The 12,575-nt window shown below is 41.8% G+C and overlaps 1 protein-coding gene across 6 annotated transcripts in view; it reads right to left on the bottom strand.

Annotated features, from left to right (window-relative positions):
- The window catches only part of AREL1 (apoptosis resistant E3 ubiquitin protein ligase 1), a 61,444-nt gene that overhangs the window by 6,889 nt on the left and 41,980 nt on the right, over window positions 1-12,575 (bottom strand). For 5 of the 6 annotated variants that reach the window (XM_036913181.2, XM_036913184.2, XM_036913185.2 and 2 more), the window contains 12 exons: window positions 10,274-10,443; window positions 9,838-10,018; window positions 9,389-9,636; window positions 7,844-7,921; window positions 6,985-7,126; window positions 6,733-6,854; window positions 5,684-5,759; window positions 5,068-5,177; window positions 4,241-4,420; window positions 3,943-4,068; window positions 2,839-2,968; window positions 2,693-2,751 (listed from right to left, as the gene is read on the bottom strand). In XM_036913181.2, coding sequence (XP_036769076.2) covers window positions 2,693-2,751; window positions 2,839-2,968; window positions 3,943-4,068; window positions 4,241-4,420; window positions 5,068-5,177; window positions 5,684-5,759; window positions 6,733-6,854; window positions 6,985-7,126; window positions 7,844-7,921; window positions 9,389-9,636; window positions 9,838-10,018; window positions 10,274-10,443 — 1,622 coding nt within the window. The remainder of the gene's footprint in view (window positions 1-2,692; window positions 2,752-2,838; window positions 2,969-3,942; window positions 4,069-4,240; window positions 4,421-5,067; window positions 5,178-5,683; window positions 5,760-6,732; window positions 6,855-6,984; window positions 7,127-7,843; window positions 7,922-9,388; window positions 9,637-9,837; window positions 10,019-10,273; window positions 10,444-12,575) is intronic. The other variant, XM_036913183.2, reaches the window with a different exon arrangement.

Here is a 12,575-nt window from a genome sequence, read left to right as displayed (position 1 = left end):
AGGTCAAAGTTACAACAGGCAAAATGTGGAATAAAGAAAACACCAGGAAAAATACATAAGGTGAGGTCATAATGCCAGAACACTGTTTTACGAAAATTAATTATAATAAGCCAATGATTCCTGACCAGTGTGGTAAAAATCACACAGCTTTAAAAAAAGAAAAAACAGATGTTTGTGGCCTTAACCCAGACCTACTGAATCAGAATCTCTAGGAATGGGTTATGAGCTTGTTGAAAAATTTGTTTGAAAAAGTTTCCCAGGTGTAGCACCTAATTGAGGCTGCTTGATGTGCAGCCCTAATTGAGAACCGTTGCTGTGGATTATTTTGAACTGAAACAAAGGACAAAAAGGGAGTCCAGTGTTCACTGTCTGCCTGCTCTGAATATGGCCTGGGAATACCAGGGAGAAAAGGCAGGGCCTTTTCCTTTGATAAAGATCCCTGGCCCCATTTTTTAATTCATCAGAGGGCCTTTCCTGTTTCCCGGGATCCATTCTTCTTTTGTGGATTGAACGTTTACTACCTTCCCACTTCGGCCCTCCTTCTACTTGATCAGATAAATTAAAAAGTACATTAAAAAAATGAGAACAGTAATGACATCAGAGCCCTACACATGCTGTTGATGTCTTAATTTGGTTCAGGATCCAACATGTTACTTAGCAGACTGTGAGTACTCACCCAATAGCTATAAAAAAGGTTACATCCTAATCAAGGGACAAGAAAAGCCCAAATTAACTTCTTCAAAGAGAACTTGCTAAGCTAATGAGTATCTTGCCAATGGGCAAGCTCACTATGGATTCAATGTGACCAAAGAAATGACAGTAGAACGTTCTTAGGGTGAAAGGGTTATACCCAACTTTATTTCTATGGTGTCAGGTCAATCACTAAAATCCCCTTCACTCAGAGGGAGTCTGCATGCAGCAAGCTGGTCTCTGTCTCTGGGCTTCTCTGCCTGCACAGCCGTCCTCTGGGCCTCTGTCCTCGGCACTGCCATCACTCCAGCCTCTGCTCTGCTCTCCTGCAGCCTTGCAGCCGTGCCACCATGCTGTCCAGAGCACTGGGCAGGGCTCTTTATACAGAGTCAATAACAACGTATTGCCCACACATGTGTAGTGAGCTAGCCAACCAGGGCCAGGTGAGAATCCTGGCCACAGGAACCTTCACTTTATCCACAGTGAGTAACAAAGAGTAGGGTGTGGGACAACTGTAGGGGACCTGAGTCCTTCCTCCCTCCTCACTTTTACATATTGTTATAAGTGTTTTGCTTCACAATAGAACAAAATATACCAGTAGCTACTCCTCAGCCCCTACAGTAACAGCACTAGGTGGCAGGTCTATCAGAAACTTTAGGCCATGAGATGGAGAGTCCATTTTGTTTGGATTTCATATCTGAACATATAAAACATGATGAAAAATGCACACAAATTTGGTTCTTGTTCTTGAAGCCAGTTCACTTAATAAGAAAAAAAAAAAAAACAAGACCACCTGAAACTACTTTTTTGTTTTCTAATTTTTAAAGAATTCTCTCCCTACAGGAAACAGGTTGCAGAAACACTCCTCATGAAGGCTATGGGAAGGTGAAACGGTAACTTGCATTGCACGTATCGCCTGTGAGCAGCAGGTATAAAAATGATTTTATTTTTTGCCCACACCTGATATGAACTTCAAGTTTGCTAATTACAGAATGGCATTTACCATCTAATGGCCCTTTTTTGGTTGTTACAGGATCTGAAATAAGAATATATTAACTATAACGTGTTGTGGCCCCAAACCTTAAGATATGTCACATATTTCGGTTTGTCTCCTATAGAATGTAGCTCCACGAGGGCTGGGACTTTGTCTTTCTCATTGCTGGCTCCCCTGTGCTTCAAACATTCATGGCATACAGGAGGCACTCAATAGTCCCTAAAGAAATAAATTCTATTATTCCCTTAAATCAACTCTAAAATGTTATAGGATTTACAAAGACTATACATGATAGCAACTGTGGATAAAGTTAAGGTTCCTATGGCCAGGATTCTCACCTGCCCTGGTTGGCTAGCTTACCACACACATGTGGACCATACACTGCTATTGACTCTTTTATATAAAGAGCCCTGCCCAGTGCTCTGGGCAACAACACAATGGAAAGGCCATGTGGCTGTACAGCTGCAGGAGGGCAGAGACTGAAGTGGCGGCAGCGCCAAGGACAGAGACTGAGACGGCTGCGGGGGCAGAGAGGCCCAGAGGCAGAGACCGGCTTGCTGCATGCGGACTCGCTCTGAGTGGACAGGATTCTAGTGACTGACCTGCCACCACGGGAGTAAAGTTGGGTATAAACCCTTTCGTCCCAAGAACATTCCATTGTCATTCCTCTGTCTCATTGAATCCATAGTGTATTTGCCCGGGATGAAAACCCATTGGCAAAACAGCAACATTCTTTATTATTCAATCAGTATCAATAATACTTGATAAATAAATAAATATTAATTATTACTCCTCAAAAATAGTTATTTGCTGGTTTCTAATTTTCACATTCTTATTTTTTAATACCTGAAGAAAGGGTCAATACCTGGAAGCAGACAAAAGTGAAATCACCTCTTACATAATGGTTCTCCTACCACAGCTCATAATAGAAGATACAGTAAGCTGGTTCCTGTGAGCATACTAAAATAGTGGGTCAAGAATGGGGTGTCTGCAATTGTAAGCACTTACCTCAAGCTCATTTTCATCAAAAATAGCCAAAAGGTTCTCAGGAACCAACTCATTCAGGCCTGAAACAAAGTAGCCAAGTTAAAGCCATACCCATTCCATGGATCCAGGTATTTTCCTCTCAGAGCTAAAAGCAGACAGGATCTCACCTTTGAGGAAGTGTTCTACCTCTTCTTTCACTTGACTGGCTAGTCGATACTGGGCCAGCAAATTCAAATAGAAAATTTTATTCATATTGGTTACTGGGGTTTGAGCTCCACCTGTCATGAGTTCTACAACCTAAATGAAGAGGCAAAAGACAGAAGAAGGAGAGGCTATACATAGGAGTTTATAAGATAATATCTGCCCAGTATGTCCCACAAACACAGTGTTAATTGAACTCTACCAAGGTTGCAAATTTCCACTATGCATTCAGCTTCTCAACACACTTGGTTTCATACATTTACTAATAAGCTTGAGGGTTCCTACCACTACAGATGTATTCTACTAGCTACTAGGGCATTGGAGTGAGTCTTCTCTGACCTGCAAATTGTGGTGATGCAATAGGAAGATATTTTTGTTCTTTACAGAAAATTTTTAGCAATATTTTAATGTTTCTATGACCCCAAATTAAACTACTGACTTTTCTCTTAAACCCCAGAGCCCAATGTTCATAAAGGATATGTGAGTATGTGTACCATGGTATCAATGGCCACAATTTTTCAGTTACTACCATCTTGCTTCAATTTTGGCTTCATCATTATCATTTCATATTGTTTAACCCCACGATGTAAACAGAACCACATATGCATCAGAAATAGTTTTGGCCAAGACTTTTCTAAAAAAGTTTTAAAACAGACAGACGCAGTGTTAAAACAGGAGTCCTCTATATCACCACCACTATAGTTGTCCAAAGCTGCTTGTACAATCACACTCCATCACTAAGTTGTTCTTCCACCAGAATCAGCCATGGGTGGGACGGATCGGCACATGTGTCTTTTGCTCCACTCGAATGGGCCAAGATGATAAAGGGTGGGATGCAGTGTCCTAAAGCTGTGCTGCCCAATATGGCTGCCACTATCCACATGTGGTTATTTACATTTAAGTTAATGAAAAAAATCTAACAAGAAATTCTGTCATGCTAGCCACAGTTTGGGTGCGCAAAAGATAGCACAAATGGAGAACACTTCCATTGCTACACAAAATTCTATGAAACAGTGCCACTCACTCTTGCTGGGACCATGGGACTCACAGGCTTTGGTCCTCTGTCTCACCTTATCCAATTGACCTGATTTGTTGTATTTCTCTTCTGCAAAAACCAGCTCCATCTCACTCATGTCATTGTTGAGGATGAAACAAACTTTAGATTTATAGAATTCTGGGTCATCTGTTTCAAAGTACTGAGGAGACAGAAAGACAAAGAACAAAACATTACTACTCTTACCAGAAACAAAATCTGGAATGGCTTGGAATCACTTACTCCTTCACCCTTAAGGAATTATAAGGTCAGAGGAGAGGGATTCTAGAGTTAATGGCTAGGGCCCTAGGTAGTAACGCACACTTAGACATTACCTTGTAGTGCATACGTAGTCCTATGATTTGGGCCAAGAAAGAACGGGTGAAGCGAGCTTGGACCAACTGCTTGTAAGCTCCTCCTAGAGAGGACTCATAGAGACACTTGCCCACCAGCCGCCCTGCAAACTCATACATCTTCAAACGTAGATGGGCAGGACGATTAGGGTTGGGATGCACCTGGCAAAGGAAGAGATTAAAAGGCTCTAGGCCATTGTTCTTCAAGCCTAGGTCTGGAAAGATCGTTCCCCAAAATTCCATCCCAAGGGAGCAAGAATTTCACTGTTAGGATCAAAGAGTCCATCCAAATGGCACCAGTCTTTTGTCAATTTCATGTGACTGACAGATAAAGGGCAAAGGTGGACTTACAGTAAGCTGAAGAATCTTCCAGTAAGTGGTCCCTGGCTGAGTATGAAAGTTAACCAAGGATCATAATTGATCATCATTGAAACAGATGCTTTTCTAATGTCTACTACTCTACTCTTGACACCTCTGCCTAGTCAAAGATCTAGAACAGAATTCAATTGCTTTACATATGTTTTGAGAAGTTGGCTTAATTATTATAATAATTAGTAGGATAGCCATTGCATTATAATACTTTTTAGCCAAATATTCATCTGCCTGAATTTTCTCTTATTTTACAGATGAAATAATGAAGGCAAAGAGGAGGGAGGCAATCTGCTTAGTTCCTATTTTAAGTATCAAAACTAAGAACAGGGCACAGGCAGTCAGATTTTCAGGGCAGTTTCATAATCTCAAACCCTTGTTAGTCCATCGTTATAATATAATCCACATTTCCCATCCACCCATGAGGAAGACAGACTCACCAGTGCTTGGTTGTTGTCACTGAATCGGGTGAAGAGCTGACTGGTGGTATCAAATAGAGCTTTGCAGATTAGTTCAAACCATTCCCGGCGAGGTCCTCCCCAGTCTAGAGCTGCAAAGTATAATAAAAATATAAAGTGATTCTGGCCTACCACCTCTTATCACTTTTGTCCAAGTATTCATCATTTTACATTCTCCACATTCTTTCCATTCCACTACCTTAGTGTTTCCCCATTCCAACCTACTGAAACCGTGTTTGAAATCCCACCCCTTTCTGTAGAATTAAAGTTATTCTAATCACAAAGCTAATGCCCCTAAGTGTGGAAACACAGGAGATCAGAGATCCCAGGAGACGGACTTTTCTCTTGGTTCTACAAATAGTACTTTTCCCTTCTGGTTCAAACTCTAGAGCTCTCCTCCAAGTCCTGTACGTCTGTGCTCTATAAGAGCCATCAAGCCATCTGGCCAGTAAGCATCATCCTCTTTCGTCCTGACTCATGGTGAGAGTTGTTGGTACAGGTGTGGGGGTTGTTTTGCTTTTTGTGGAGATGAGTTAAGGGGGAGGATAGGAGTTGGCAGAGGAGTTAAAAAAGATGAATGTGGAATTTCAAAACTGACCTTCTTCATCCTGGAAAACCACTTCAAAGTTCTTGCTCCAATCTGAGATGGAGAAATTCCTAGTGGCTTTCAGTGACTGAAAAGAAGTGAAAGGAAGGTCACTGTCAGAACACTGGCTGGCATCTCTTGGGTGTTAAAGACAGAAGCACAAGAACATTGCCATTGTCCATTTAACTAGCCACTAGTACTTGGAGGAAATCTATTACTCATAATAAGCTTTAAAAATACAACCTGTTATTTAAAATGCACATATCTCCACAAGATATTTAAGGTTTTAAAAAATAATCTAGCTCATCTTTACACCATTACTTTGTTGGAAAGCTGAAGCTAGTTTTTTTTAATGTTCATTTTATTAATGAGGAGAACTCTTACATAAAAAAGTAGAAATGATTCAAGTTAGGCAAGAGAAACAAGGAGTCCTGATTTTCAGTAAAGTATAGCCGATCCACAGGACATCTTTATCCACAAGGCTAGGTTCAGACAGGGAGCCATGCCACCCAGAGAATGTGGTTCAGAAAAGGGGTTTCCATTCACACCTACCAAAGCCAAACATCACAAACACTTTCTGGACAGAGCCCAAGCCTTCTCATTCTGAAGGAATGTAAGAACTATGCTGGTGTCTGTGCAGTGGGGACAGATACACATCACGTGTTCCTTCTCCATCAGACCAGAGTGACAACAAAAATCATTTCCTTTTAATCCAACAAGAGCTCTTTTTATTCCAGAGGTTCAGTGACAAGAACTTTTGTCTGTAACAACTATACACACTTGCTCTCCGTAGGAGTTCCATAAGATTGTTCAGGATCTAGTTCAATACAGATTTTAAAGCCAGTGTGTCAACTAATTTCTCCCCTCAATAACATACCTAGAACAAATCTGCCCCAAATTTAGTATAATCAAACACAGAAGAACAGTCTTTATTAGGGATGTTTAAAGATAAGAAAAATTTGGGTTTCATAAAAAGGGTAATCTTATATATAACCAAATACCAAAGAGGTTTCTAGTTGGAAAACTCTGACAACTATTAACAGAGGTGAAACTTTACGCACCGATTCCAACAAGGCATGTCTGCTGACCCTCAGGATGACTTTGGAATGTGGTCTTTTGATATGTACCTGCCGAAGCTCTCGCTGGAAAAAGTTGACTTTGTCCTGAAAGGTCTCAGAGCCTCCTGAGGAACAGCAAGATCCACCACGGTTACAGCCTCATTACACGACTTCTGTGCAGTCCACCTCCACACCCTCAGGCACCCCCAGGTGGTTCAGTCACTGCGTTCCCTATCAGAAGCTGTCTGATCTTACCTATATTCTTATGGAGGGAGCGGATGAAAGTGGCTGCTAGAATGTTCCTCTCCTTACAACTGAGCTCCACAGGAGGCTGAATGCCATCATCCACCACAAGTGTGAGGAGCTTATGGACAGGGTCAGGGCCAAGGTATGAAAACTAACAAAGGGAAAAAGAAGGGGTTAATCGAGGAAACCCTCTAATCCAGCAAAAATCCACCTCATTCTTACTCTTCTGTACCAACCAATAAAAACAATAAAGCCTGTTTTCTCCAAGTGAGTACCTACTGGGAGTATATCTCCTTGTTCTTCATCTCAGTGTTCTATAATCCACATTTTTTTTTCAATTGAGTCACAAAGACTACCTTTAGTAAGGATCACAGGCAACACTACCAACCTGCCCACATGAAATGTAAGAAGGGTAAAAGCAGTAAGAATATAAAAGAGCACATGACCACCTGAAGAAGCTGGGCAAACTGGCTTTAGGAAAGTGATTTGCCTTTACATTCCAAAAGCTCCAAAGTTAAAAAGAATTTTATTTAATATGTGAGAATGCTGATTCTCAAAGAGTTAGCTTCAGCATACTGCAAAACCAAGCTTGGGCCAGAACTACCAACACCCTCTTCATTAACTTAGTCTCAGGGGCAAAAGATAGCTGTTCAAATATTCTGACTGTTAACTCCTGTTTCTGATGGCACAGATCCTTCTAGAATATCTATATTCCTCATGCCATTGTGTGAAGAAATAATGATCCTTTATTTGGCAATGAATTCTTTGTGCATGGAACACCAAAAGCTCTTCCAGGAAAAAAGGAAAGGCTGAAACATTCCAGAGCTGAAGTCTGCTCAGCATGGACCAGATGTAAGGTTTAACTTACTTTTGTTCCTGGGCATACTCGGAAGGTGTAAAGGCGCCAGGGAATGATTTTCAGGTAGAACTCCTTCACTGAGAATTGCTGGAGGACCAATATATAGAAAATGAAGTGAATAATATATAAAAAGGCTCTACTTGGGTACTGTAATTCAAATATCAGAGTCCTTATCTACATTTCTCACAATAACCTTTTTCCCCTATGGATGATACTTCAGTCAGTACTGAAATCAAATAAACAGCATCAACTCTATCTTAAAATAGGCAAATTAAAAATTTTACTCTGACAATGCAATTTCAGCAAGAAATTTCATAATCTTACTACTCAAGTCTTACTACCACTTCTAAATACCTAAGATCAAGTTTTTCACTTTATGAGTAGAGAATATTTCACCTAGAAACAATCAAAATCACCCTCTGCTCAGCTGGTTGCTGCTCAGAGAACTCCACAAAGTTAACGGACAGGAAATTCCAATGGCCCATACCCACTGCTTTACCCCTATTTAAATAGTACCAAGGATTTGCCAGGGGATGGGTGGGAGGTGGAAGGGTGAAGGGGTGTGGCAGGGTCTCAAATGAAAAAGTTCATAAAAATCCCTTACATAAGAATAAAGAAGGGTGTCTTAATGCCATTTACAAAAAAGGAAAAGATAATGCAATGACTTTTTAATCTTAAAAAAAACTTATCCAAACGTCTAGTTCAGAAATTTTGATTTAAAAAAAAAATCTTCATTAAAGAAAATTTCAAACACTTACTAAAGAAAACAGTATATAACCCATCACCAGCTTCAACAATTATCAATTCATAGCTAATCTTGTTTCATCTATACCCTGCTGTTTCCCTCATTTCCATTCCCCTAACCCAAAACTAAGGCTAGACTTTTTAAATGATGAATAGTAGAACAGAATTAAACTCAGTTTTGGTTATGAGATTCAAGAGATGTAATGGGATGTCCCAAGAGTCTCATTTTTCTGAGGTCTGAATGAATAAGCAAAATACAAATGATAAAAAGGAAATCCCTAACACAAAGCGCCTTTTAGCTCAGGGGCCTTGGGAAGTTCACCTCCTTGTCTCTGCCAAATCTCTCTATTCTAATCCTGTAGCCTTATGGTGACATTCAATTATTGTGGTTTCATGAATCAGACTGAAAGATCAAATTGTTTCAAAATAGCACGGGGGGCTAACAGTAATTTTTATACTAGTGAGAAAGTTTTCATGGTTAAAAGTAGCTTTCTTTAAATTCCAAGAGCCATGCCTTAAAAAATCTTCCCAGAAGCAGTCAAAAGGCAGAATGCCTCCAGTGCTCTAAAGCACTACAGTGCATAGAATCTCTAGACAGATTTAATCTAGTCCAAACCAAACATTTGCAACCAAACTGGTGGCACAATCTTCTACTCAACTTTGAAGTATCCTCTCTGAGTATTCTAGAAACCCTACAAGTCAATGACCTTGCCCTGATTCGCAGACTATTATTTTATGGTTTTATTACCAAATGCCAATTACATGCAGGCTCAGGCAGGGAGATTATGATGCAAGAATGGGAGCTCCAACCTTTGGTGACACATAGCAGTACACCTTCTTCGGTTTCTTCAACTTCTCAGGGGTATGACACTCAGAGGGTGAATCTTCATCTTCCTCCTCCACAGCCATGGAAGGCCGGCGCTGGGAAGAACTCATGTGCATGGGTGGAAGATGCCAAGGTGTGCTGGCACAGTTGGTGGCATTATAAAGATAAGCCTCAAAGTAAGTGCTCATTCCTGAGGTGGACACATTGCGTTCGACAGTATTCTTCTCGCTCTCTGAAGTATAACAAGGAATAAGGCTTAAAGTAGGAAATGAGAGGAAAAAAATTACCTATCACTAGACTGTTAGTCCATAGGATTCTAAGCAAATTTTGGCTCCAGTAGCAAATGTGTGCAGGGTTGGTCAGAAGAGTGCAAACAGGCAAATAACAAGTGGCCTGGGAACGGGACTAAATCACAGCTTTTCTTTCAACTCACCACTTAGGACAATAATGTCAAATTCACCGTTATTGATTGGCTGATTTTGGTATGAAATGCAGGCCCGGAAGCAGCCACGAGAATGCAGGGTGAGCCGTAAGAACACCCGGCAGGTCTGCCTATTGGACGTCACTGACTTCTCAAATGTGACATCAGTAGTCTCTTCTTCCTGAGGACCGAGCTAGAAGAGGGAAACAGAGAATCACTAAACATATATAATGTTCCTGATTTGCATGGCAATTTAAATCTATTCTTTACTAAGAACTTCCCTATCTATGAGATCATCTCAGTTTCACAACTGCCAATGACAGAGATACTGGGAGAGAAGGACGGACAGAACAGAAGTCAGGGAGGAATGAGGAGATGAGATGGAAATGAATGAGAAAGGGTGAGAATGACAGACAATGGAGCCCACACAGTAGGAAGGGCTGCTCACCTCCTGAATGGACAAACTGTAATTGTGCTCGTCTCTCAAGGATGTGGAATTGTTGGTAGGGTTGTCATACTCATCTCGGGGCACTATTTGAAGGGTGTGGGGCTGCCCACAGGTCAACACAAGAGTAGAAAAATGGCACACTATTTTGGTCTTGGAAGGAACCACCATTCCTGGAACAAAGACAAATGGGATCTGATGCTTAGAGAGGTTTTTTCAGGGCACAAAGATCTGTTCAATCTTGAGTCCTAAAGAGCTGGGTCCCAACCAGTTTCTAGGGATAAACACCCATACTAAGAAGCAAAAAAAAAGAAAAAAGAAAAACAAAGAGATTAATTCAAATGAGCATTGGGGACTCAGTTTTACAAATGTCTAACCACTCCAAGCACTAAACAAAATGAGAAAAGAACTTGGAGAACACAGAACTGAAAGTTATATAGTGCCTAGAATATTTATGTAGCTGAAAGGTATTACATACTATATCATTCAATTTATGTAATAATTCAATATAGTAATTGAAATGACAAAATTACAGAAATGGAGAACAGATTAGTGGACTGCCAGGTGTTAAGCAGCAGGTGGATGGGGGAGGGTAAGTGGTGTGGCTATCAAAAGGCAACATGAAGGATCCTTGTGGTGATGGAAATGTTCTGTATCTTGACTGTGTCAATGTCAAAAACCAGCCTGTGATTAATTTAAAAATAAAAGGGTTGGCACATATTATAAGGATATGAACTGTCCTCTATTGGTGGCAAGGAGGAGAGGTGATGATAATTCATGTGGAAAGGAGTCTGCAAGGGGGTCACAGAAAGAAAGGAGGAGATACACGGAGAGGGAGATGGCTTGGGTGCCACTGTGTCCACCACTTTCCTCTGTTATAAAATAAAGAAAAGGGGGGGGCGGAAGATGGCGGCGTGAGTAGAGCAGCGGAAATCTCCTCCCAAAACAACATATATCTATGAAAATATAACAAAGACAACCCTTCCTAGAATAAAGACCAGAGGACACAGGACAATATCCAGACCACATCCACACCTGAGAGAACCCAGCGCCTCGCGAAGGGGGTAAGATACAAGCCCCGGCCCCGCGGGAGCCGAGCGCCCCTCCCCCCAGCTCCCAGCGGGAGAAGAGCAGGCAGAGCGGGAGGGAGACGGAGCCCAGGACTGCCGAACACCCAGCCCCAGCCATTCGGGCCAGAGTGCAGGGCCCTCGATACTGGGAAAACAGGGCAGCAAGAACAGTGAGCAGGCACTGGAGGCTGGGCGCCAGAGGACATAAGAAAAGCGCGCGACCATTTTTTTTTTTTTTTTTTGCTTTTTTGCTGCTTTGTTTTGGCGAGCGCTTTTTGGAAGTCTTAAAGGGACAGGGACCCCAATACTAGGGAAACAGGGCAGAAAGACCGGTGAGCAGAGGCCTGAGGCTGGCACCGGAGAATAAAGAAAAACGAACGACCACCTTTTTTTTTTTTTAATTAAAAAATTTTTTTTTTTTTAATTAAAAAAATTTTTTTTCTTGTTTTTTTTTGTGGTCGTTGTTTTGTTTTGGCGGGTGCTTTTTGGAAGTCTTAAAGGGGCAGGGCGGGTCACTTAATCCAGAGGTAGGGAATCCGGGATCTCTGGGCACCCTAACCCCTGGGCTGCAGGGAGCAGGGAGGCCCCTTACGGAGATAAATAGCCTCCCAGCAGCTCCTGCTCCAACGCGACTCCACCATTTTGGAGTAGCTGCCCGAGCCAGGCCACGCCCACAGCAACAGCGGAGATTAACTCCATAGCAGCCGGGCAGGAGGCAGAAACCCTGTCTGCGCGCAGCTGCGCAGCACAAGCCACTAGAGGCCGCTGTTCTCCCAGGAGAGGAGGGCCACAAACCAACAAGAAAGGAAGTCCTTCCAGCCGTCACTCGTCCCAGTTCTGCAGACTATTCCTATCACCATGAAAAGGCAAAGCTACAGGCAGACAAAGATCACAGAGACAACACCAGAGAAGGAGACAGACCTAACCAGTCTTCCTGACAAAGAATTCAAAATAAGAATCATAAACATGCTGACAGAGATGCAGAGAAATACGCAAGAAAAATGGGATGAAGTCTGGAAAGAGATCACAGATGCCAGAAAGGAGATCGCAGAAATGAAACAAACTCTGGAAGGGTTTATAAGCAGAATGGATAGAATGCAAGAGGCCATTGATGGAATTGAAATCAGAGAACAGGAACGCATAGAAGCTGACATAGAGAGAGACAAAAGGATCTCCAGGAATGAAACAATATTAAGAGAACTGTGTGACCAATCTAGAAGGAACAATATCCGTAT

This window comes from Manis pentadactyla, chromosome 11, assembly GCF_030020395.1.
Source record: "Manis pentadactyla isolate mManPen7 chromosome 11, mManPen7.hap1, whole genome shotgun sequence".
In the NCBI taxonomy this organism is placed as follows: Eukaryota; Metazoa; Chordata; class Mammalia; order Pholidota; family Manidae; genus Manis; species Manis pentadactyla.
This window is presented reverse-complemented; position numbering and strand designations above follow the sequence as displayed.